Source organism: Cynocephalus volans, chromosome 1 (genome assembly GCF_027409185.1).
Source record: "Cynocephalus volans isolate mCynVol1 chromosome 1, mCynVol1.pri, whole genome shotgun sequence".
In the NCBI taxonomy this organism is placed as follows: Eukaryota; Metazoa; Chordata; class Mammalia; order Dermoptera; family Cynocephalidae; genus Cynocephalus; species Cynocephalus volans.
The window spans coordinates 189,882,927-189,909,726 of record NC_084460.1 but is presented as its reverse complement, the minus strand read 5'-3'; the positions used below and the strand labels follow the sequence as shown (position 1 = coordinate 189,909,726).

Below are 26,800 nucleotides of genomic sequence, written 5' to 3'. Positions count from 1 at the left end.
GCTGTGTGTTTGTTTAGATGGTGCCAACTGGCTGACTTTTTTCTGCCAGCCGGTGAAGAGCTGGAGCGGATTGATCCTTCGAAAGCCCATAGATATGGAGAAACGGGAATTGATACAGAGGCAAGAAGCCACCCTGTTAGATCTGCGCAGTTACCTGTTCTCTCGCCAGTGCACCTTGCTACTCTTCCTGCAGAGGCCGTGGGAGGTGGCCCAGCGTGCCCTAGAGCTGCTGCACAGCTGTGTGCAGGAACTGAAGCTGTTAGAAGTAAGTCGGCTTCTCCCTCCATTTACCTGTTTCTTGATTGTCCAAACAGAAAACTCCAAACCTTGAAATCCCAGGCATTAACCTGTTTGTACTTACAAAAGAGGTTTCTTTTCCTGAATGTCTTTAATTTTTAGTGTGTTATTTGCATTGTTACTTTTTGCATAGATTAATTGCTCAAAAATATAATTTCTGCTCTCATCATGATGAAGTTCATGTTTGTCCAAAGCAAGCCTCTTTAAATCAGTGTCTTAATATAACCTTTTAGGTAACTTTGGCTTATACTTTGTGAGCTGGTCTTCACTGGTAATTACTGCTCCCCTGGTGCATACGCAAAGCTAGGTTTTGTATGTAGGCATTTACCTTATTTCAGAACTGTCTTTTCAGATAAATAGCTTTGTGTGTGGACATGCAGATGGCAGGGTGGGTGACACAGCAAGCTGTGCCACTAACCAGTCACACAAAACGTGGCAGGTGTGTTGTGTGTGTGTGCACCTGCGGGTGTGTGGAAGAAGCCTGTCAGTGAGGCTTACGTGGCTTATCTGTGCTGAAATATCTGCTTTGGAGATTAACTCACCCAAAGACTACTGTACACTTTTTCTTAGGTAAGAGAACTTTAAAGACCATTGTTCTTTAAACAACATTCTTATGTGCACAAACAAAATGTTACACACAGTTTCAGAAGATTTGTGTACCTCCCGCTCCCCAGCCTGCATCCCCAATCACCGTCTCCTAAGTGAGCCATCTGATTTCATTTTACCAACAGGAAATTGAATCTGAAAGAGGTTAGGTGACTTACCCCGTCATGTAACTTGTCATAGAATCCAGGTTATCCAGGTGCTCGGGGAATGTTCTTCCTGTTGTACTCCACACCAGGGTCCCCAAGAGCACAGTTGTTGTTAAGGCCCGTTTAGAAAAGGTCTTAGAGTATAAATTTACTGTATTAGCTAAACCATTGGTAGGGATAGTATTTCATCATATACCAACTTGTTTTTGTGTACCCTAGAGTACTAAATTAGAAACTTAACACTTAGTTTAAAATAATCTTAAGAGATTTAAACATTACTTTTTACTTAAGTGAAGAGGAATTGTTTTAGTTAGTTTCTAAAGGAGAAGTTCTTATTTCAGAGCCAGTCTATTAGAGCCTAGCCTAGCTGAGTCACCAACTCAAGAGTTTAAGAATTTTTATCAAATTATTTTCCTTGCCTTAGATATCTAATCAAGAAAATGAGGAAAAGTAACATTTTCCACCTGAAAATTATATTCTTTTGTTACTTTGTCATCGTGTAGATTTAGATGATCTGCTTTGGTTGCTCAGATCCAGCTGTGCAGACCTGGGAGTGGGACTGTGAGGACCGTCCATGCATAGAACAGGGCTCTCTGTTCACGTGTGCTAGAGCTTCTACCTCTTCGAAAGATTTCTGTCCTATTAGTTAACTGGGGGAAAAAATTGGGCCTGTATTACAGTCCAAGCTGTTCAGACGTGGCATTTTCAAATTAGGATGACCCCAGGAGGGTTTCTTAAGAAGAGCTGTTGCACACTTTGGGGCAGTAGTAAGAAAGCCTTGGAGGATGTGCAGACCCAGCCCCTTTAGTGCTGGGCCCAGCCGAATCAAAAACTCCAGAATCTAAGTATCCTTCTCAAATTATTTTTCTTGACTTAGAATGCTGACTAATAGCATGGCTGCCAGCCTGCAGAGAAGAGGGAAGAGATGCCACAGCCAGGCAGGGGTGAGCACAGCACAGGCGATCTTGAGAGGGGCTGTGCCCTCCTAGTGAGGGGCGAGTGCCCGAGGTGGCTCTGAAGGGAAGGTTCCCTCTCCTTCTCCCCTGTGACCTCCAGGCATTCGGGAAGCTGGAAGGCGAGGGAGCCCACTGGTGTATCACATGCGGCTCCCCCAGCAGAAAGTAGGGCGGAAAAGTGTGGAAAGTGGATCGGAGGGGACAGCCAGAGCATCCAGCCTTAAGTGGGAATGAAGATTCCACTTCCTCCAGTGGCATTGCGCACTGGTGTCTTTGTCCCACCGAGGGTCCTTTCCCATTCGGGCATTTGCAGACAGTGCAGTTGGGCCGTGCAAAGTACCTGCGTGGTTTCCCGCTCGTTTACTGCAGAGCAGTGCACTCCCTGCCCTTGTCAGCTCTCCCTGTGTGGAGGAGCTTCTTCCAGCCTTCCTAGCTCGTCCCCTGGATTCTGGAATGCTCTGGCCATAGTGGCAGGAAATAGACATGGGTGCGTTACTCCCTGCTGGGCTGGCAAGAGAAGCGTGCGGTTGACGGGTTGGTCTCCTGGGTTTCTGGGTTGTGTCTCGGCGCATGTGGAGCTCCGTGGCATGCACGGGTTACCCCAGGTTCTCATGCTGTGGCGTGAGGAGTCTGCTGAGGGCATTTTCCATGCTCTGTATTGTTTGTAGCACTTCTTATTGTAGTGGCCTTTTTCCTTTCTGAATGAAAATTGTAATCGTCATCCTGATCTTCTCCTGCTTTTAGTCATACTTATTGCTCTTGTTTTCTGGTTCTGCCATGTCCCTTCCACCGCCGAGCGCTGCATTCCTGGCCACATGCTGTCAGTGCTCTCAATCTCTGTCCTTCTGATGACCCCCCTCCCGTTTCCTGTGTTGCTCCTGCTGATGCTACTGGGTGCACTGTCCCTCGTGTACCCTGGCATGTGCTGTACCTGTTAGGTTCCCAGGGCCGGAGCGGTGACCACTCTCTGCTGAAGCCCCTTAATCCTCCAAGCACCACAGGCTCCATGCTGGATTGGCACCGCAGTTCATACCCAGCACTTCCTGCTGCACAGGTGACTTGTCCTTCATTGCAGAGGCGCCTTTCTCATTGTACAGGTAGTTCTATTCTAGTCTAGTTACTAGCCGCCTTTGTGAGAGTCGGGTTGGAGGAAGATGGTTGAGCAGAGGCTGGGCTGGACCCTGCACCTGGACTGTCGCTGTTCAGATCCTGCTTAGTCATCAGCCACTTGCAGTGGGGCTTGGAGTCACTTACTTTCCCCTTAAAAAGTGCTTTGTTTTTCTTACCCGTGAGGTGGAGACAGGACACCGGCTATCTTCGGGGTTGTGAGGACCCACCAAATACCACATGCGCAGTGCCTGGCACGCAGCCCTTCAGAGGAGCTGGGTCCCAGTATGAGAGCAGACGGTGTCTGCCCAGAGCACAGTCGGAGCACTGAGGGCCCACGCAGGCAACCCACAGCCTGCGATGCTTCCAGCATGAGATCGCCCTTGACTTCCTCATCTGCAATAAGATTTCACAGGTGGTTTTTGTTGTTTTTTGTTTTGTTTTTAGAGGGAGGTTGTTATATCTTAAATTAGTTTTGTAGTTAGCAATTAGTTTGAAAAATTTATTCTTAGAATTTCTTTTCAATTTTTATGGAAAGACTCAAAATTATTTAATTTTTCAGTACATTTGATTCCACTTCTAAAAAGAGGCCCATTTCACTGTCTGCTAGCTTTCGATGGGTTGTCTCCATTCGTGTCAAGGCCGGAGGCTGGTGTGTCACTTTGGGTTCTGAGCGCAGGCCAGGCTCAGGCAGCCTGCAGGCTGCGTGGCTTTGTGCTGCTGTTTAGGTTAAGCTTGTGTTTGGTAGTACAAACACAAAGTCTGTGTAAGCACAAAACCTTCTGCACAACTGTTTTGTGTATTTTTAATGGTTAGCTTGTTTTAGTGGAAGATGCTCTGTGTGTTTGCTTTTGTGGTTTGTAAAACATCCTGGTTTTACCAGAAGTCTGGTAACTTCCTGGCTGGTTCATCAGTTGACTTGGCATATCTAGTTGGAGAATAGGAGGCAATGGAGTGGCCAGAGGTGATGGAAGCAAGCCCCGCCTCAGTCATGCACTTCGATGCACATTCTGCACCTCCTAGTGGGGCCTCCACCCCAGGGGTGCCACTTAGTAGCCTGAGGCCAACCCCTCTGCTCAAAAGTGTGTAGAATTGGAGATTGTACGGATCCTGCGCAGATAGCTATTGGGGTGAAGGGGTAATATGTGTAAAGTTAACCAGTTCTGTATGAGTTCAAAATACTCCATCAGAGAGTATTTCTTTTTTTTCTACAACAATTTATTTTCCCTCCATTTAACAAAAGTTGAATATATTTTCTACATAAATTTGGAAAATACAATCAAATACATAGAAGAAAATGTGATTGCTTTTTCTAGCAGTAAAATGCTCCGTTTTTGGTCAATAGCCTCTTTATATACAGACGAGGTGCAGTTCTGTACTTGGTCCTGCTGTGAGCATTTGCATTGTTCAGAGCTCTTTGTAGCTGCAGCAGTGTGTGTCCTTGTGCACACATCTTTGTGTGTAAGTTCATACCAGTACAATTGCTAGGTCAAGGATGCACGTTTTTAAAGCTTTTAATATACATTGTCACTTTGCCTTCCATTTCCAATAACACCAGCAGTACCTGTTTTCCTGCACCTCTGGTGAGAAAAAAGTGTGATGTGTATATATTTTAATCTTTGCAAAATTGATAAATGAGATGTTTTCTAGAAGACCATTATGTATATGTCAGGATGATTGCCTAAGCGAACTTCTTTTATTTTGTTTTGAAATGTGTCAAGACTGTTTTAGTTTTTAGCAGCGCAAGTTCTGGTTATACAACAGGCAGTGTGGGCCAAACATGTCCAGCACTCCTTGTGATCTTCGAAGAGCCACCCTGTCTAGTGGGTGAGATGGCCAGGACCTCATCGTTAGCTGGCCAGTTTGTGAACAGAGGCTGGGTGTGGCAACTTTTAGATTAAACCAGAGACAAAAGATAAGGTTTGCAGTCAAATCTGGCTGGCTGACATTGGTATTCTGAGGTTTAGGCCTGTCAGAGGACAAAGGCAGAGGTTTATGTGAGAGAATTTAAATGGTATTTATTGAGGAATCACTGATCCCCAGGCACTGTGCTGGGCTCCTCAGGAGGAGGTGGAGGTCATGTGTGACCCTGAGCCATGAGGACCTGATCTGGGCAGGAATGGAAAAAGAAGAAGATCCTGGGGTGAGAGATGTTGCTGAAGAAGAATCATGAGAGTCAATGGCTCCCTGGAAGAGAGAAGAGGAGGGAGGGAGCTGTCAAGAATCATGCAAGGAACATTTGCTTACCTGCCAGGCACCATGGCAAACATGGGGCTGGGGGAGAGGGAACACAAATGGAAAGGAGACAGCCCCACCTTCTGCACCAATCCTGCAGTCGAGTGCCCTGAGCCAACACTGGTTCTGAAGCCGGGTGGTGGAAGAAGTGTGTCCAGGTGCAGGAGGCAAAGGCAGCTCTGCCTGGCACTCCAGGTCAGCTCTGTAAACACTGACCGAGCACCTGATGTGTGCTGGGGAAGGTTTCTGGAGGAGGTCTTGTGTGAGCTTGGTTTTGAAAGATATATTCATTCAACTGATATTCACTGAGCATCTTTTCTGTGCCAGGTGTTGTTGTAGGCACTGTATTTTCAGCAAGAGCAAAACAGAATCCCTGCCCTTGGAGCTTGCATTTTAATGAATAAGTAGCATGAGTAGGAGCTTACCAGGTGGATGTGGAGGGTGGTGGCAAGCAGGAGAGCACACTGCAGGCTGAGGAAATGGCCTTACTTAAGGAACTGCGAAGGAACTCAGTCCTGCTAGAACTTCAGGGGTGAGGCAGGGCTTGGAGACGAGGCTACAGAGATGTTGGAAGGCAGATTAGGAAGATGAGGAAGGTTGTGTGGTGTTCTGTGGCTACTAGGGAGACATTGATGGGTTGTAGCCCACACACCATGAGAGGTGTTGGGGCTGGTTGGGGCTGCGGGCAGAGAGAAGTGCAGAGTGGGACGGAGGCAAGAAGAGCTTAGAAACTTGCGCCTTAATCCAGGGGAAAAGGGTGAAGTTCTGAACTGTAAGGCAGTGTGGTAGATTTTAAGTAAGCGGATTCAAGAAAAATTTGTTCAGTGAATAAATGGTGCCGAGTCCACTGGATATCAATATGTAAAAGCAAATCTTGATCTCATACCATAAACATAATTAATTCCACGTGGAGTTTGATCTAAACAAGAAAGCTCAGAATATAACTTGGGAGAATATCTTCATGAACATAAGGTTGGCAAATATTTCTTAAATAGGACGTAAAAGGCACTAACCATAAAGGAAGAGAGGAATACATTGGACTACAAAAAATTAGAACTTCTCTTCATCAAAAGATACCATTAACTGAGTAAAAAGGCAAGCCACAGAATGGAAGAATATTTGCACTATATGTAGTCAAGAAAGGACTCTTATCAAGAATACATGAAGAACTACTATAAATCAGTTTAAAAAGACTGACAAACCAATAGATAAAGAGGCAAAAGAGGATATCTAAATGGCCAGCAAGCATACGAAAAGGTGATCGATCTCATTAAACACAGTAAAAGGCACACCAAAACCGCAGTGAGCTACCAGGACAGTCCCACCAGAATGGCTGAAATGGAGGGGCTTGACGTGTGTTAGTGAGAGGTGGAGAAATGGGAGCTCACTCCCTGATGATGGTGTGAACTGGTGCAACTGCTTCAGAAAGTAGCAGTTATATCTGATATCTGATAGAGCAGGACATGCATATGCCCCAGGACCCAGCAGCTTCGTCCCTAGTACATACAGCGATATGTACACACCTGCACTAGAAGGCAAGTACAGGAGTGCTTGTGGCAGCATGAGTCATCATAGCCAGGACCTGGAAGAGCCCAGATGTCCCTCACATATGAGGGCTGGTGTTATTCTGCTGCGTTCGTGGGTGGAGTAGCATACAGCAGTGAAAATGAAGGCGTTCTAGTGGATGAGTCTCACGACAGAAAGTTGAGCTAAAGAAGTCAGGCACAAAGGAATACATTCTTTTTGGTTCCTTGTATAAAGCTCAAAATTAAGCAAAACCAGTCTGCTGTAAGCTGTCTGGCCAGCGATTCGGCCGGCGACTGGCAGGGAGCCCCCAAGGGCTGCTGCCATCTGGTTCTCCATCCACGGGGGCACTTCAGGGATTTGCTTAGGATTCAGGTACTTTTTGGTACGTGGATTGTATTCAAAAGGTAGGCTTATCAAAAGAAAGAATGAGAAGGAAAAAAAGAAAGAATGAGAAGACTGCCTTTAATTTTAGGCTTGGAAAATGGTAAATTGGCTCTTGCCATTACTAATAATACAGCAATCAGGAGAGGAGAAGGGGCTTTGAGAAAATTAAAGAATATATATTAAGAAATTAGTTGAAAAGTCTGTTATTCACAAAAGACGATATCCAAATGGCCAAGAAATATATGGAGGTGCTTAGCGTCATTTCTCATTAGGGAAATGTGAATTATCAAGAGATGGTGAGACCGCCACCCACTTCCACCGTGAAACGACAGAGCTGCAAGCTCTGCAGCCAGGCACAGCTCTCAGACGGGGCAAGGGCTTGGTCTCCGTTGGGTTGGGGCAGCATGGGGTTCTGAGAGGGATGTGGGCCAACACTGCCTGTGGAGGTGTAGGTCCTGGGGGAGACCATGCCGGATACTTGGTCCTCATGTGTCCCGTGTCATCTGCCTTTCAGGACTGAGGGCTGAAGCTCATTTGCAGGGTTTGAAACCATGGCGACAGAGGACTCACTCTGTCCCAAGCTTGTGGGGCTTTTTTGTTCTCAAGCTCCATCCTGATGGATAAAATAGAATTTAAAAAAGGACCCGTGATTTCAAGAGTTGGTAAGGATATAGAAAAACTGGAACTCACACCTGGTGATGGCTGTGGAAATTTGCACAACCACTTTGGAAGACTCTGGGAGGGTCTACTAACACATGGCTACCCAGTAACCTAGCAATTTCGTCCCTAGGTTTATAACCAAGAAGAATGAGTCCAGCTGAAGGACAAGTATGGGAATTGTTCATAGAAGCCTAGAGAAAGTTGGTGTAGCCATGTTGCTAGGCACCACAGTTTATGATAAAAACTTGACTAGTGGATTGTGTGATGCAGATACCTGGTGGTAAGGCTGTGCTCTGGGCCCTGTGGGTAGTGGCTCTATGGCTTCCTAGCTGTGCTTGAGCAGCTGTTAGAGGAGGTAGCGGCTCCGGGGCCATGGACTTTCTGAGTTGGGATGGCTCCTATACTGCCTGGTGCCACCTCCTCATCGCACATGAGCTCTAGAGTCTCTGCTACAGGGATTCCTCTGGAAGGGGACCACCAGAGGCTGCCGTGTTCTGAGTAGACTGTGCTTGAAGGGCTAGGGGAGTCTTCTGAGTCTGAGAAGGCCCCCCTTTGAGGTGGGGGTGGCATTGCAAGTAGCTTTATCCAGAGGAGCTGAATACTGGAAACATCCTAGACACACACTTAACTGGAATAGGTAAATAAATTGTGGCATTTTCATTGACAAGTGTAATATACAGCAGTAAAAAAGAACAAGCTACTCTCAGACTCAACAAAGAGGAATCTTAATGACATTATGTTGAACAAAAGAAGCATATATACAAAAGAGGACATATTGTGTCACTTCATTTCTGTGAAGTTATGAGATCAGGCAAAGTAATCAATGATGATAGACGTCAAAATAGGGGTTATCTCTTTGAAATGGGTCTTGACCGGGCAAAGGGGTGTGAGAGACAACCTTCTAGGACAATGGAAATATTTTCTCTCTTGAGTGGTATTTACATATGTAGAAATTCATTGAGCTGTAAATTTAGGATTTGTGCCCCTTGCATACTTCACTGTAGTATTTTGTAACTTATTTTCTAAAAGCAATGGAAAACGTATCACTACAATTCTATTTTAAATAAATTTGTTTCATCAGCATTTCTGACAGTCTTAGATGACCTGCTGCTGAAGGTCTGGCTCCCAGCGAGCCCCTCAGTCAGGCCTTGTGGAGTGTGCAGAGAAGAAACAGGGTGTCCGGCCCCTCGGGATGCTTGGTTGGGCTTTGGTTGGGAGCTGAGAGGGGCACGCGGTAAGTAGTGATGAAGAAGATGAAAGCAACATGAGGTGACACTGCTGAAGGAGTCGCAGACATCATGTGACACACCAAGTTAACGTGCGTGTCTTTTTTTTTCAACAAATCTTAAGTTCGCAGTGGTGTGTGACAGGAAATGCAGGAAGCTGCAGTGGTCTCTGGAAACGGGTCATTAGAACACATAGAACGCATAGTCCTGAGGAGAACTTGCTGGAGAGACCAGAACAGTACCCAGTGGGCGCCTCGCATGGCAGCTTCCCAAGAGGGGCTGGCTGAGGGACAGCGGGCAGGACTTGGGGGCAGCCTTGGGGTTACAAGTACTAAAATAAAACCCCATGTCTGTTCTTTGCTGCACATTTGTGTGAGCACGCAGGGCCTGCCTGCTGCTTCCCGCCTCCTCTAGCCCGGGGGTGGAGCCTTCAGCAATGCCCAGTGGCTGCCACGAGATTTTGTGGCTTTTACCCCTAGAAAAGCTGCTGCCACCTGATGCTGCTACTTTTTAAATACTGTTGTTCAAACTTACCAAAGTGGTAATTGCTCTTTCAGAAAACAAATATACCAAGAAAACATCTGTTCTTTAATCTTGCCACAAAATAATAGTGCTAATCATGTTTTGGGTATATCTTTCTGGATTCTGCTATTTATGCCTCTTTGCCATCTGTTCTGTTGCTCTTGGGTTCTCTGCTGCTCTTACATCCTGCTGGTTCTGGTTCTAGGGCACGGCCCCAGTGCTCCTCGGTGCCCTGATTTGCACACTGGTGCCTTGTCCCCTGCTGTGTTTACTCCTGTGCTCCAGCCCCTCTGGTCTGACACCTCCAGCTCTCCTTTCCCTCTCTGGGTTGTTCTCAGTCAGCCGACTATGAACCTAAAACGCTGTGTATAACCCTGCTCTGCACCACCAGTCTTTGTCAACAGTGTGTGCCCAGGAGGAGGTGTGTTACAGAAGGTCTCAGAACTGGTGGCAGTGTTCGGTGGGGTGAAAAGCACCCCAGATTACCTGGCACCTGGGAACCAGGAGGGCTGCATGGGGGGTCAGCCCACTCCAAGCCTGCTCCAGTTTGATGGCTAAGGACACCGCCGTCCTTGGGAGGGACACACTTGCCAGGTCTCAAAGCTATGTTCTGCTTCCTAACTCTTCTGTGTCGCCCCTCAGGTGTGGTCTGTTGTTTGGGTGAGAAAGTAGCTTTTGATCATGTAGTTTTTTTTCTATGCTGATTTTTTTCCCAAAAGGATTTAAATAGTATCTCATCTTTCAAAAATTAAGCAATTTAGGTTTTATAGGCACATTAATGACACTCTTTGGTTCTTTCTAGTTGGTTCTAGATCCGTTACTTTTATTTGTGCTCAGGGTGTTTTGAAGGAGTCCTTATGCAAGTCAGTTTCATTAGCACTATGCAGCTTTTCACTTGTCAGCTGATACAGAATTACCTCTTAAGTTCTTATTTTTAACATATTTCACCAAAACTAAGATACCATTTGTAAGATATATCATGAGATTAGCCGCACCAAGAAAAAAGTTAACATTGCCAATTTTTACAAGTGTCAGATGTCATTGATTTGGAGATGCATTCCTAATTTCAAATATGCTAAAATGTGGAAAACAATGCATTTTAGAATCAATCATATACAGTAGAAGCTTTTGTATTTCTGATAATATAACATTTCTTTTTTGTGTTTTAAATGGAAAGGCTCAAGTATAAAAGTAGAGAGGATAATATGAGGAATATCCATCACCAGCTACTGCAGTTGCCAGCTCGTGGCCCATCTCTTGTTTCATCTGCACATGATCCCTGTCCACTTCCCCTGGATTGTTTTTCAAGCAATTCTAGACATCATATTTTATCTGTAAATATTTCAGTGTGTAAGCAACAAGAAGCTCTTTTTTACAAACATAATCACACTGCCTGTTTCACATGTAAAAAAATTAACTGTAATTCCTAAATATCATCTAAAATCTACTCAGTGTTCATTTCTGCTGTTGAACATGTGTTCTTTCTTAAATGTAACCAAGCAGGTGTCTCAGGTCTTAGTTCCCCTCCCCCCTTTCACACCCAAGTTTGGCCTGTGCTCACATTCAGCGTAGGTTATGATAGTTGGCCATTTTGTAGGCTCCTTTTTCTTAATAAGACGTTCAAAGCGTGTAATTGAAAGCCATATCCCAGCTAAGTCATTCATTAGCATATCAAGTACATAAGACCCAGTAATATGTTTAGATGTAGATCACTCCTCTTGGCTTCCTGGACTTAGGTAATTTCTGTTCTTGCCCGTTTTTCTTTCGTGTAGCTTTGCAGATCACAGCTTGGGTGGCTGTTGAGGGGCTGCAAGTTTGCACACTCAAGCTGGAACTCTCCTCAGCTTCCTCACGCACCTGCACTTGTGCCCCCACAGGTCTCCGTCCCACCCGGCGCTCTGGACTGCTGGGTGTTTCTGAGCTGTTTGGAGGTGCTGCAGAGGATAGAAGGTTGCTGTGACCGGGCGCAGATAGACTCAAACATTGCTCACACTGTGGGATTATGGAGCTATGCCACAGAAAAGGTGACTGCCCTGAGTGTGGGCTGCACATTCTCTCTGCAGGCTGAGCCTGTGTGGTGGAGGAAGTCAGCTGTTCAGAGAAGTGTTGCTTATTTAGATCCGAGCATGGTGGCTCTTAGAATGTGTCTAGATACAGCCATGAAAGTCAGGGTTTCCTGCTACTTACCACCAATTTTTTGTTTTTCTTTTATGTTCCAATATCTTTAGCAGATAGCAACTGAAAAAGTGTCTGTACGCCAGGAATTGGCGAGGGGGGGTTGGGGGGGGAGGGTACAGAGAAGGATGAAATGTGAAATGTTTCATGAAGCACAGAGTAGCTTCTGAGCACGGGACTGACGCTTGGTGCTAGCGCCTGCAGCTGGGTGGGCTGCCAGGTCAGCTCAGGTGTAGGTGGGGTACGGACCTTGGAAGCCTGGGGAGGATGCAGGTGGCAAGTGGAGGAAGCAGAGGATCACTCATTTCAGAGCCACACTGGGGACTGTTGCGTGCTTTGAAATGATCCCAGTAAGATATGTTTTTATATCCAGATGTGAATCATTTGGATAAGGAAGCTAAATCTAGCTGGATTTGAATTTTTGTATTTAAATTCATGAATTCTCTGCTGACTCTTATGGCAAATTAATTGAAATTGTGGGTTTATCTCACCAGCTAAAGTCCTTGGGCTATCTGTGTGGACTTGTGTCAGAAAAAGGACCTAACTCAGAAGATCTCAATAGGACAGTTGATCTTTTGGCAGGTTTGGGAGCTGAGAGACCTGAAACAGGTACTGTTTGGCTATACCTATGTGAGGGGCATGGAGGAAAATAATTGAGAGTGTCATTCATAACTTGGCACATTTAACCCAAGTTCTAGGAATACAATTACCATTTGGGAAATTATACCTGTTATTAGCTTACTGTAATAATACATAAAAAATTTTACCTTTTAATAGCATAATGAAATATTAGAATAGTTTAAGAAATTAGGATTTGGAAAAATGTATCTAAGTTTCTCCTAGGCTTAAATGAGCTGATCATAACTTTTTATAGTCCGTGTAAAGTGGACCTGCACCAGTCACCCTCTGAATATCAGGTGATCTATTTCTAATCATATGGCCAAATATTTTTAATTAGTAAATTACTCTTGGAAAATAAAGCACTTTGAAAGGATCATTACTGATTGTTTGAGGTACAGATCTGGGGGTATTTCAGAAAGTTCACAGAAAAATGGAATGAAAAGATGATACAAATCTTTCCATGAACTTTTTGAAGACCCCTCATACAAGAGTATGATTTAGCAAAACTGTTGTTAAAGTATAGTAAAGAATACCTAATGAACTGGAAAGCACTCCTACTAAACTGAATAAATTCTTAAGCAAAAATGTATAATGTTTATGTGGCACTGGTTCAACTTGAGACCATGTCAGATCACTTTGGAAGTAATTTAATTCACTGGAGTATTTGTAATATGTACTTTGTAAAATTCCAGTCTTAAAGACCAGAGTAAAGTATTGCATGAAGGTTTAGACTATTTCGTGATAAAGTAGTTTCATCTGGCATGGCTGTCTTTGTGATTTCCATGCAAGGCAGATGAGGTCATCTGCCTACAGTGTATAGAGGCCAATGTAAACTCATACGACTGTACGTAATGAAGATGAGTAAGGACTCTCCTCTCTTTTTGTTTAAGCCAACACAGCTCAGAGTCCTTACAAGAAACTCAAAGAAGCTTTATCATCAGTGGAAGCTTTTGAAAAGCACTACTTAGTAAGTATTACAGATGTTTCTAGTCTATCCATGGAGCAAATCAGCCCTACAACATTTTGCTCTATTATGTGACCTTTTGAATTGGGAACGAGCTGCTATTGGGGACCTCTTTCTTGCTGGCCTTTTTAGTTTCTTGCTATCCTAGGGGGTTGTGGACAAAACATGGAAAAATTGTTATTCATCAAATGTTTATTAGTACACATAGTGCCATAATTAGGCATGAAAGCATCTTTGAATACTTACAATTTTGTTCAAAATGGGTTTTTTCATTCGATGGAATAGATACTGTAAGAAAGGATAGTGAATACTTTTCTTTGTAAAACGGAATAGTTTCGACTTGGGCAGAGCCATCATGCTTGATTTTAAAAGGTTTAAATTAGAGACATTTCAGAAAGTAGTATAGGTAGGAGCTTGGTGGATTAGCTTCGTTCCTGGCTCACAGTTAATTCGAGAGCATTTGAAAGTAGCCTGTAATGGTTTGTCCCTGTTACACAAACAGGTGGGGAAATTATCAAAAATGTTACCCACATTCAGAAAGTACTTTGAAAAGTTAAATATTTTATGTTGGATGAATTTGTGGGTATTTCTTTTATTACTGTGCTTCATAATTTATATACAAGTTATTGACTTCGTATAGATTACATATTACAGGAAAACTCAACACAAAAATAGATGCAAAGTAAAAAATAATTTACATTAATAATGATGTCTTTTGCTTCAGCTTTGGATAAATAAATGTAATATTTGTCTGCCATTAAAAGTTCAAGTACATAATTATGCTTTTTTTTTTTTTTTTTTTTTACTTTTCCACAGGATTTGTCCCATGCTACCATTGAAATGTACACAAGTATTGGGAGGATTCGATCTGCTAAGTTTGTTGGAAAAGATCTGGCAGAGTTTTACATGTAATTGATCTTGAACTTTTCTTTGGAATGTAAACATTATACATACAGTAAGAGAAGACTTGTTATATATGGAGTTAATATAAAATGTACATAAATTTGTAGTTTGAAAAATGTAGAATCTCTCAACCAATCATCATTTTGTTTTCAATTTATTCTGAAAACCAAGTGGAAAGGTTTTCAGCTTGTTATCCTTAGGAACTGTTATTGGCCTTTGAGGTTCTTTTATTTAATCAAATTTACTTATTTATATTTATAAAACATTATAACTATTTAAAAAGAATTATGAGGAATTATTTAAGAATCTACATTCCAGTGGCAAATAAATTGGGATGTTGTTTCTTAGATATTTTGTTGTATTAGCATTTGTCTAGTTTATATCACATATTTCTTAAGATTGAAAGCCTCAACTCCAGCGATGTATAGTAACTGTGTGCATTAGATACATGAAAGACAGATGACCTGGGAATGACTGAAAGAAGGCGTGTACAAATACTGGGAATATTTCCATTCCAGCTCCAGCTTTGGAGTTTAATTCCAGACAAAAGACTCGAAACTTAGCATATTTCTAGCATGTGTGATAAAATCATTCTAATGAAGAGAAGAAATCCAGGCTGGCAGCGTGTTTGCCGTTTCAAAGAACTGAGAAGAGATATAAATTATAATAGAAAAGGTGTTTGTTTATGAGGAATTTTTTTCTCAAAAAAAAAATTCTTGACCTCTATGCAGTTGTCCCTTGGTGTCTGCAGTGGATGGCCCCAGTCCTGCAGATTTCGAGCGCTTGCACGCTCAGGCCCTTGTACAGGTGGCTGGTCCAAGCTCTGCAGATACTGAGTATTCGCACACACAGGCCTTTGTACAAGTGGATGGTCCAGGCCCTGCAGATACTGAGCACTTGCACACACAGGCCCTTGTACAGGTGGATGATTCAGGCCCTGCAGATACTGAGCACTTGCACGCTCAGGCCCTTGTACAGGTGGATGGTCCAGGCCCTGCAGATACTGAGCACTCGCACGCTCAGGCCCTGACATAGGCGCACCTTGCTTTACTGCACTTGCTTCACTGCATGTGGCAGATACTATGTTTTCTACAGATTGAAGTCTTATTGTAACCCTTGAATCGAGCAAGTCTGTCAATGCCATTTTTCCAACAGCATGTGCCCATTTTGTGTCTCTGTGTCACATTTTGGTAATTCTCACAATATTTCAAACTTTTCCATTATTGTTATATCTGTCATGGTGATCTGTGATCAGTGATCTTTGATGTTACTATTGTAATTGTTTTGGGGCACCATGAACCTGTGCATATAAAACAGCAAACTTAATTGATAAATGTTGTGTGTTTGGACTGCTCCACCAACCAGCAGTTCCTAGTCTCTCTCCCTCTCCTCAGGCTTTCATATTGCCTGAAACCCAACAGTATTGAAATTAGGCCAGTTAATAACCCTACAGTGGCCTCTGAGTATTCAAGTGAAAGGAATATTCTTAGGTCTCTCACTTCAAATCAAAAGCTAGAAATGATGAAGCTTAGCGAGGAAGGCATGTTGAAAAGGCGAGATAGGCCGAAAGCTAAGCCTCTTGCACAAGTTAGCCAAGCTGTGAACACAAAGAAGAGATCTTGAAGGAAATTAAAAGTGCTGTTCCAGTAAACACGCGAGTGATGAGAAAGTGAAATGGCCTTACTGCTGACATGGAGAAAGCTTTATTTGTCTAGATGGAAGATCAAACCAGCCACAGTATTTCCTTAATTTAAAACCTAATCCAGAGCAAGGCCCTAATAACTCTCTTGAGTTTTTTGAAGGCTGAGAGAGGTGAGGAAGCCGCAGAAGAAAAGTTGAAGATTCTAGCTTTGGTTCTTGAAGTTTAAGAAAGAAAGCCGTCTCCATAACATAACGTGCAAGAAGCAGCAAGTGCTGATGTAGAAGCTGCTCAAGGTTATCCAGAAGGTCATTGATGAAGGTGGCTACATTAAACAATGGATCTTTAAATGTAGACGAAACAGCCTTATACTGGAAGAAGATGCCATGTAGGACTTTCATAGCTAGAGAGGAAAAGTCAATGCTGGCTTCAGGCTTCAAAGGACAGGCTGACTCTTGTTAGGGGCTAATGCAGCTGGTGACTTTAAATTGAAGCCAGTGCCCACTTACCATTCTGAAATTCTTAGAGCCCTAAAAAATAATGCTACCTCTACTCTGCCTGTGTTCTACAAATGGAGCAACAAAGGCTGGTTGACAGCACATCTTTTTACAGCACAGTTTAGTGAATATTTTAAGCCCACTATTGAGAACTACTGCTCAGAGAAAAATATTCATTTCAAAATATTACTGCTCATTGACAATGCACCTGGTCACCCAAGAGCTCTGATGGAGATGTACAAGGAGATTAATGTTGTTTCCATGCCTGCTAACACAACATCCATTCTGCAGCCCATTGATCAAAGAGTAAATTCAACTTTCAGGTCTTATTATTTATTTAAGAAATACATGTTGTCAGGCCATAGCTGCCGTAGATGATTCCTCTGATGGATCTGGTAAAACAAATTGAAAGCCTTCTAGAAAGATTTACCATTCTCTCTGCCATTAAGGACATGCATGATTCATGGGAGGAGGTCAAAATATCAACATTGACAGGATATTGGAAAAAGTTGATTCCAACTCTCATCGGTGACTTTGAGGGGTTCCAGACTTTAGTGGAGGAAGTCACTGCAGATGTGGTGGAAACAGCAAGAGAACTAGAATTGGAAGTGGAGCCTGAAGATGAGACTGAATTGCTGCCATCTCATGGTGAAACTTGAACAGATGAGGAGTCGCTTCTTATGGGGGAGCAGAGAAAGTGGAATCTTGAGATGGGTTCTATTCCTGGTGAAGATGCTGTGAACATGGTCGAAATGACAGCAAAGGATTAGATTATTACATAAACCTAGTTCATAAAGCAGCAGGGTTTGAGAGGATTGGCTCCAGTTTTGAAAGAAGTTCTACTGTGGGTAAAATGCTGTCAAACAGCATCACATGCTACAGAGAAACCTTCCATGAGTGGAAGACTCAGTTGTTATCTTAAGGAATTGCCATAGCCACCCCAACCTTCAGCAGCCACCACCCTGTTCTGTCAGCAGCCACCAACATCAAGGCAAGACCCTCCACCAGAAAAAAGATTACAACTCGCTGGAGACTCAGATCAACATTAGTAATAAATTATTTTTAAATTAAGGTGTACTTCTTTTTAGACATAATGCTTTTGCACACTTAATAGACTACAGTATAGTGTAAATGTAACTTTTACATTCACTAAGAAACTAGAAAACTCAAGTGGCTTACCGTTTTGTGGTATTTTCTTTGTTGTGATGGTCTGGAACAAAACCCAAAATATCTCCGAGATACACCTGTATATGATGGCCTGGTTTTGCATATAACCTACCCAAATCCTCCCCTATACTTTAAAACGTCTCTTATAATTATTTAGGTTACTTATAATACCTAATACAATGTAAATGCTATGTAAATAGTTGTTATACTGTATTTTAAAATTTGTATTATTTTTTATTGTGTTATTTTTTATTGTTGTGTTATTTTTTATTGTTTTTTTTCCCATATATTTTTGATCCACAGTAGGTTGAATCTGTGGATGCAGAACATGCAGATATGCAGTACCAACTATACTTAATAATTTTATCAGATGAAACAAGAAAGAATAATCTACTTGAACTGATTTGAATTGCCTGGAAAGGGATTTACAGATCATCTAAGTGAACTCCCTAATTTTCCAGATGTGGTTGGAGCAGTTAGCCAGTTACATACTAATTAATGGCAGAGTCAGGGCTAGAATCTGGCTCTCTTGAATCTCCATCTCGTGTATCTAAGGAGTAAGTCAGTAGTTAATGTAGCAAAGAAGCCACGTCTCCAGATGCTGTGAGTTTACCTCACATATCACTGGTGTATTCTGAGTCAGTGAGTCACAGTGGAGGGTGCTGGCCTGCTCGTTAGGGACTTGCTCCTGATTCCAGCTTGGCCACAGACCAGGTGGGCTATGGTCAGCCCCGTCTCCTCGTCTGAAGGTGAGGGGCTGGATAAATGGTCTGTAGAGTCCCTTCACATTCTAGAACATAAGCATCTTCAATTAGAGGTAGTAAGTGACGAAGTATCGAATGTTCTGATCCCCTTTAAAGAATGGGTTAGTGGGAGAACTATAAAATTCTAGAAAAACCAACATAATTTGATAGGTTTAAAGTTTATTTAATTTGAGAATTTATTCAACATGAGAATTTGAGAACTCTCATTGCTTAAAGAGTAGGATAGTAAGACGGGTGTCTTGCAAGGATGCCTAGGAGGAGCAAGTGCCTATTTCATGTTGGCCTTTTTCCTTGGGTTCAGCAGTCCCCTCTCTCTGGGGAACGTGAGCGGACCCAGTCGTCACTCAGTGATGACATGTTACTTTGTGCTTTAAACTTTTTTATTCCGAAAATCTTTAAGGTTTAAATTGAGACTGGAAAGATCTTCTCATGAGTGATATGTGTTGCTGTTTTAATTCCTCATAGTTCTCTGTCAACCCCTGAAACCTGCCTAGTGCTCTTTGTCTGAGCTTGGAGTTGTCCCGCACTTCCCTCGTGGTGGGCTGTGTGGCTGCTCTGTGTTTCCGTGTCTTCAGGAGGTGGTGTGGCATGGCCGAGACACATTAGCTTTCTTGCTGGCTGGCCGTGCAGTGTGCACAAGCGTTCCACCTGCTCCCAGCCTTGGCCTTCTGTCGGCTGGAAATGGGAACGCTGCCCTCCCTTTCTTACTCTGAGGTCCAGCTATGAATGTTCTTTGACTAGTGTATAGTGCTAGACAGTGTGCCATGGTGGCATCACCATGATCCCATTGCTCAGCTCCTCACCTTGGGGTCCACTTGTGTAGTCCTGAGTCCGGGCTTTTTCTCATACGGGTGGCTGACTGGACAAGGACAGTCTAGACTTGCATCTGTCACGGCATGGGTCTGCAGGCTGGCGGAGGGCCAGGCATGAGAGAGCGTGTCTGAGCAGTTGATTGTCATGAGCCGTAATGAAAGCTTCTGTTGTCGACTTTGCCAGGAGGAAAAAGTCTCCACAAAAAGCAGAAATCTATCTTCAAGGAGCACTGAAAACCTACCTGGCTGAGGGCTGGGCACTGCCCATCACACACACAAGGAAGCAGCTAGCGGAATGTCAAAAACACCTCGGACAAACCGAGAAGTATCCTTTCAGTTTAATGTTTTCATGAAATAGGAAAATTGCTCTCTATTTATACAGCAGCATTGCCCACAATTGAGTGTTTAATATACACTTAATATTAAGGAGAGAAAAATTCTACCTTATACATGTGTATCATGTAGAATATGAATTAAGTTCCTAGTCGGTTTTTAAAATCTAATTTTGAGTTCCTAATAACTTAAACTGAAGAAGAAGAAGAATAGTGCCCTTTGGGCTGTACTTTGAAGGCCCTAGGGGGCCTTTGACGCTATTATGCGCCCAGCATTCCTTGGTGTGAGGTACCCTCCCCAGACCCCTTAACTCTACCCTCCAGCTACCTTCAGACCAGTAGCCTTTTAGCCAGCGACTATCACTTAACTGAAGAGCAGCGGAAGTACTTCTGCCAAGAGGTCCTCAGCTTTGCCCACCAACAGTCAGACAGCCCAGGTAAGACTAATTTTTAACGCTGTATTATGAAAAATTGGAAATATTATGGAAAAGTAAAAAGAGTACAAGTTATACCAACCACCTAGAGTCAACAATTTTTAACATTTTGCTGTGTATCAAATATGTATCTCTATCTTTCTATTCACTTTTTTTTCTTTTTGTTCAACTTCAAAGAAACTCCCGACCAAATTGTAATACTTCACCTTGAAGCAGTTAATCACGCATCTTCTAAAACTACGGATGGTCTTCTAACCATACCCAAAGAATTAGCAAGGTTCTAATACCATCTGCTAAGTAGTCTATATTCATGTTTCCCTGATTGTCTCAAAAAATGTTTTCGTAAATTATCTTTAATAGAGTCCGGTGATGAATCACATATTGCATTTGGTTGTTATATCTGAGTTCCCTTTAATTTACAACAGTTCTTTCCATCTCTTTTTCTTATTTTTTTAGACACTGACTTTTAAAAAATGTAATAGCTTTATTGAGATCGAATTTACATACTGTGTAATTCATTCATCTGAAGTGTTCGGTTCAGTGGCTGCTGTGCATTCACAGGTGTGTGCAGCCATCACCAGTCAATACTAAGAACATTCTTATTACCCCAGAAAGAAACCCCATACGTACCCCCGCAGCCACTGGTCTATTTTCTGTATCTATACAATTCTGGATGTTTCATGTAAATAGAACCACACAATATGTGGTCTTTTGTGACTGGCTTTTTTGACTCACTATAATGTTTTTAGGGTTCATCTGTGTAGTGGCATGTATTAGAACTTCATTTCTTTTTATAGCTGAGTATGTCAAGCCAGTTGTCTCATGGACCAGTCCACCACTGGCATTCATCTCAGCGTTTCTTCATGGGAGCATCTAAAGGGAAGCTAGATCAGAAAGTCTTAGATTTGGGTTAAACATTTTGGCAAATATACTTTATAGATAATGCTTTGTGGTAAGATTAAGTTTATTGTAAAGTTTAGCTTCTCATATTTAGTTTACCAAGAAGAGCACTTACTTAAAATAGTTACTGTATTACCCTACTCAGGCCACCCTAACAAAATACCACAGACAGGGCAGCTTAAAGCACAGGCATTTCTCTCTCACAGTCCTGGAGGCTAGCTGTCTAAGGTCAGGGTTCCAGCTGGTTGGACTCTGGTGAGGGCTACTTCCTCATTGCAGATGGAGGCTTCTCGCTGTGTCCTCACATGGTGGGGAAGAAGAAAAAGCAAGGTCTCTGGCATCTCTTCTTAGAAGGACATTCATGCCATCGTGAGGGCCCACCTCATGACCTCCTCTAACCCCGATCACCTCCCAAACTCCTCATCTCCGAATACTGTCACCTTGGGGGTTAAGGATTCACTGTGTGAATATGGGGGGTGGGGTGGGGGGACAGTTCAGTCCATAGCATTTGTTAACCACTTCACTTGAAAGCCAGTTTTTCCAAAGGTTTTGGATTGAGGTTTATGTGGTTGTCGATTGCTGTGGTGTGTTCACTGGAACAGGGCCATCCGGATAGGTTTCTGAGGAGCATCATGATGTTAGTTTGGTTTTGATTCTCAAATGTGCCAACTGGTGGTTGTAGAGCCATGAGCACGTCTGCTGCTTAGTAGGTGAGGCCATTTGAGCTCTGAGTTTCCTGTCAGCATTCCTTGGCATCTCTGCGTGGATAAACTATTTCATAATTGTTTACTGTTTTCTCATGATCTTATGGCATTAGCCTTGGCAAGTCATTAGTTGATGAACATTTAATAAATACTCAGTGGTCAGTTCTACAGCCTTATGGTTTTTCTAGGCAAAACCAAGGTGCTTAGGGAAAGGAGGTCATAGAGAGAAGGGTCCCTTCTCACCTATAGCAGCTGTGGAGCTGGGCACTTTCTGCTGGCCAGGGCTGGGGGAGCAGAGGGCTCCTGGCTTCCTTGTCTAACTTCATAGGCTGGCAGATGCCATGGGCACATGGGCATCTTTACTTGAGAATTTCTTCAAGTAGGCTGGAAAGTGTTGGAATCCCTTGAAAACTCTAGGAACGGGACTATTTACAAACTTCATTTTGAAATTGAGGAGTTAGTTGACCTGTATTTCTCTTAGGTTTGCCAAAGCAGACTTGGAAACCTTAATTTCTGTAGATGTTGTGATTTACAGGAGTTATCTAGGCATTTGTTTATATTCTGCTTTTGGCAAAATAACTTTGCGGGGTGAGGGTGCAGGAGGCGAGGAAGGTTTAAAGTGCCTCTTTTGAACATTCCTGCCTCTTGCTCCTTATGCTGTGCATCCCAGGCCCTGCAGCCTCTACGCCATCTGGAATTGTGACCTAGGAGTGAAACGTGGTCATGTGTATTTGCAGGTCACAGAGTAGTGCTACCTATGCATTCCTTTGCACAACTGAGAGATCTCCATTTTGACCCTTCTAATGCCGTGGTCCATGTGGGTGGTATTTTGTCTGTTGAGATAACCTTGTGCAGTCAGATGCCTGTCCCTGTGCACATGGAGCAGATTGCTGTCAATGTCCACTTCAGCATCGAGAAAAATACCTACCGGAAGACTGCCGAGTGGCTTACCAAGCACAAGACGTCCAATGGGATTATTAACTTTCCAGTGGAGACCTCGCCTTTCCCTGCATCCCAAAACATCTTGCCTGCACTGGAGTTGTATGAGATGTTTGAGAGAAGTCCTTCTGATAATTCCTTGAACACCACAGGGATTATTTGCAGAAATGTTCACATGCTTCTGAGAAGGCAAGAAAGCAGCTCTTCTCTAGAGACGCCCTCAGGGGTAGCCCTGGAGGACGGGGCCCACATGCTCAGGTGTAGCAACGTGACTCTGGAACCAGGGGCCAACAAGATAACATTCAGGACTCAGGTATGTGTTCAGGCTGGGGAATTGACTTTCAGGTTTATAAAGAAAAGAGGCTTAGAGCTTGAAAGAGTTGTGTGAAATATGTGGGAATTGAGCAGAGTCCTCTGTCCTGTCTTTATCCTTAAAGAAAAATACACTGACATTTTTAAAAAATCTTTTGTATTTACACAATTTTAAGGCAGTTGATAAATTTTTGTTTCTTGGCTGGCTGGTACAGGGATTGAACCCCGGTCCTTGGTGTTATCAGCACCACGCTCTAACCAACCGTGCTAACTGGTCAGCACAGTGGATAAATTTTGAATGAAGTTCTTAACATAGATGTTTGTTATTGGATTTAGTTAGCTTTTTAACTAATTGAATTATGGGGTATAGTTAGCTTTTCCTCTGTGTATTGAAATACACCATCATTTATTAAAATGAGATTTCAAAGAAGATGGAACACATTAAATTTTATTTTTCCTTTGTGGCTGCTGGATGTCAAAACCATTGGTTCTGACCCACTGTGACATACATTTTCTCTGACACAGCACATGCTATAAGTTCTACTAACTCAAGAGGAATCTAGCCTGTGCATACTATTTGCCACATGTGTCTTTAGTCTCTTCTCAAAGCAGGTCTTTAATCTTATGCTGAAATGTCTCCACAAATACCTTTTCAAAGAGAATACCACAAATGCAGTTTCTTAAATTGAAAATACCTTGTTAGAAGTATAAAGTCAGATTTAAGCATGTCACTCAGAAAATCATAGCTTGTGAGAGACTGCTAGAGCCTTTTTGAACAGCTCAAGTATAGAAGTATATGCACAGGAGCAAGAGGAGGCAGAGAGAAAGAAATGCAGTCATCTCAGAAAGACCACAGAACAGCTGTACCTTAGGAAGCTCATCGTTATAGAAATGGGAGACGTCTTTTCAAACGCCTAATTTTGACCCTAGGCCAAGGAGCCTGGAACGTACACACTCAGACAGCTAAGTGCCTCGGTGGGCCCTGTGCGGTTTGTCCTTCCTCACATCTACCCCCTCGTGCAGTACGACGTGTACTCCCAGGAGCCCCAGCTGCATGTGGAGCCGCTGGCCAGTGAGTACAGCCTCTGGCCGCTTGGGAGGCTTGCTGTGGGTGATGTTCTGAGAGGTCTCTGAAAACATCAGTCTTCTAATACTTCTAGCTGTGTCTGCCTTGAAGAGACATTTTGGGTAGCATAACGGAAGTTTTGCCTGGGAACTGACTGCCTCTTGTTCCTCCAAATATTCGCTCTCCTGTAATGGCTGACTATCTCAAAACAAAAACTAGAAGAATTAGCAAGTATCAGCTAATGTCTACTGCAGAGAGTTTAATAAATATATATGATTTTCTCTTAGAGTTCGATATCAAAGGCTAAATACTAGATTTTAGTTGTGTTCTATACTCAGATCAAAAGTCATTTCCTTTGAAAGTATTGGTTAAACTTGGCCCTCTGGTATGGCATTGAGAATTCAAAGCTACCATCCTTTTTGATATATTCTAAAATTAGAAGGCACTCATGTAAACAAATGATCGAATACCATATGGCACTTAATTAAGCACTCATGAGTGAGTGTCTCCATTGTTTAGGCAGAGAATGATGTATTTATTTGCTCATTTCTTCCATTTTGGTAAGAAAAGAAAACCAGGAAAGTCATTTTTTTCTATTGAATATCCCCACTCACCCTATTTTCATGCTTTCAGATTTCTCCCATGGCCACTACCAGAGGGCCTCAGATGGTGAACACAACAGTCAGTCTCTCACAGTCCTTCCAGGGAGAAGGTTCTGTGAGGACGGCAGAGCTCTCTCACCACGAGAGGCTGAGCCCACGCCCTCCCTGCCTCTGGCCTTCATGGCCCTCCCTTGCCGGTCCACTCCCTCCTGGCTCCTTGTTTCTTGCTTCTTTCTGCCTTTCCTGGAATAGACTCTCAGGAGACTCAGCCTGTCCCTGCCCTCTGTATCTGTGTAGGAGAGAGAGGTAGCTATTCCTGCCACTGAGCTGGAACAGATCCAGAAGCCCTCGACTGAAAAAGCCGGAGAGAATCCCTAGAGCCCCGCACACTCGGTTTCCTTACTGTTCTTGAGCTTCACTGTCTGATTCTCTCATACGCCTTATTGGCAAGCAAACTTTGAGACCCTCCCTAACTCTGTAAACCAAGGTGGGGATAAGAACCTCAGACTGACAGAATTCTCTTGTTCTCAGCAGGGTCCCCTCAGGCCTGCAGTCCCCATCACTGAGATGAAAAGCTGGGGCAGAGGAAATGGGGTTGAGTGAGCTCATGGGGTACCTAAGACAGACAAGTTCTGTGCAGAATGAAAGAAACAGTGTGCCCTCCCATCCTCATGGAGGCCCTGGCCGGTTCTGCTTGTGGTGTGCTAACTGCTGTCTTTGTCCCTGTAGACAGCCTTTTGGCTGGTATTCCTCAGAAGGTCAAGTTCACTGTTACCACTGGCCATTATACAGTAAGAAATGGGGACAGCCTCCAGCTCAGCAATGCAGAAGCCATGCTCATCCTGTGTCAGGCAGAGAACAGAGCCGTGATCTACTCTAACACGAGAGGTATGGTGCCGGCTGCCTAGTGCAGTGGACTCACACCCCGTGAGGACATAAGAACAAGCCCGCTGTCCCCTCCCTCCAGGCACGTGGCCTGGTGCTTCTTGTGCCTGTTGTCCTCAGGTGGCATCCGAAGTCAGCATTCTTAGGTGACTGTGGCCCGGAACCTGGGCTGGGCGTTAGGTTTGGGGAGGAGACTTGAGAGCAGTGCGCATGCTGAGTGGCCGTGGGTGCTGACCCGCTAAGGACAGGAGGCTGCATTGCAGCTGGGTCTGTGCTCGCAATTATGCCCTGCTGGCCTCTGTCCACCCCACTCCACCCCCGCCGCTGAAAAGCCAAAGCAGGTCAACCTCTTTAGGCTCTGATCGGAAGCCCCAAAAAGCTTCCTGCCTCCCCCAGGTCCCTAGCCGTGAGGAACAGCAAGGGAAGGACCCTGTGCCCTTTCTGGGCAGGTGTCGATCTGCTGATGGGATGGAGCAAAAGACGTCGTGCAGGACGTTAGTGGGACTGGGTGGGCCATGAGGAGAAGCCCTCCCTGTGAGCAGATGGAGAATAGTGACAGGTGCCTCACGCTGCCTGACTGCTCTCACGCTGTGCCACTCTGCCTTGGGCAGGGGTGGTTCTTGGATTTTCCTGCCTCTCCCCTCCACTTCACTCCTTCCACGTGCTGCGAGCCACAGAGTGTGGCTGTATCCTCACTGCTGGGCCCATTGCCTACGGTGAGAAAGAGGAAAAATGAAAAAGAGGGGAAGTGTTTGAAGGGAATTTTTTGATCTTTCATAGAAAAGTCTTCTGATGCGGCACTGCGGGTTCAGTCTTCCGACAAGGTTACGAGCATCAGTCTGCCTGCTGCACCTGCGTACCACGTGATTGAATTTGAGCTGGACGTTCTCTCTTTACCTTCAGCCCCCGCAGCTGGAGGGGAGAGTGACTTGCGGGGGACGCCAGAGCCTCACAGGAAGCATAAAGACAGACAGACAGCTGGCCACTGCATGGTCACCACAGACCACAAAGTAAGGGGGCTGTGGAGTGGCTTGCCGTGAGGGGGGCAGCTTCTACCTGTCCTTCCTGTTAGGTGAGATGACATGCTCGCATGCAAGATGGCCTCTGTTCAGGTGGCAGACACCACGAGCTCTTGTGTTTAGCACTTATGTCTGTGAGCCACCTTCTTATATTAGGGGTGCATCTCTCAAGGACAAAGACAAACAGGCTCTACCTTCTCTATCCAACTTGAGAGGGAAGGAAGTTTATCACAAGAGCCATCATGGTGACTTTGGAGTGAGGGGAGTTAAATTTGGGGTCAGTGGTGCATGGGTCCCAGTGATGAGGCAGAGGAGTGCCGTGTGGTGGTATGTTTCAGTGTCTGTCAACCGAAAGGTCGTGTCACACTCACCCAGGAAGGAGCTCTGTCACCTTAGGCT

General features: G+C 44.0%; 1 protein-coding gene across 3 annotated transcripts in view; it reads left to right on the top strand.

Annotated features, from left to right (window-relative positions):
• Nucleotides 1-26,800, top strand: part of TRAPPC10 (trafficking protein particle complex subunit 10) — an 87,629-nt gene that overhangs the window by 49,154 nt on the left and 11,675 nt on the right. For 2 of the 3 annotated variants that reach the window (XM_063107655.1, XM_063107636.1), the window contains 11 exons: nucleotides 18-265; nucleotides 11,544-11,690; nucleotides 12,336-12,450; nucleotides 13,353-13,429; nucleotides 14,243-14,334; nucleotides 19,393-19,533; nucleotides 19,865-19,977; nucleotides 22,316-22,830; nucleotides 23,760-23,901; nucleotides 25,227-25,385; nucleotides 26,163-26,392. In XM_063107655.1, coding sequence (XP_062963725.1) covers nucleotides 18-265; nucleotides 11,544-11,690; nucleotides 12,336-12,450; nucleotides 13,353-13,429; nucleotides 14,243-14,334; nucleotides 19,393-19,533; nucleotides 19,865-19,977; nucleotides 22,316-22,830; nucleotides 23,760-23,901; nucleotides 25,227-25,385; nucleotides 26,163-26,392 — 1,979 coding nt within the window. The remainder of the gene's footprint in view (nucleotides 1-17; nucleotides 266-11,543; nucleotides 11,691-12,335; nucleotides 12,451-13,352; nucleotides 13,430-14,242; nucleotides 14,335-19,392; nucleotides 19,534-19,864; nucleotides 19,978-22,315; nucleotides 22,831-23,759; nucleotides 23,902-25,226; nucleotides 25,386-26,162; nucleotides 26,393-26,800) is intronic. The other variant, XM_063107645.1, reaches the window with a different exon arrangement.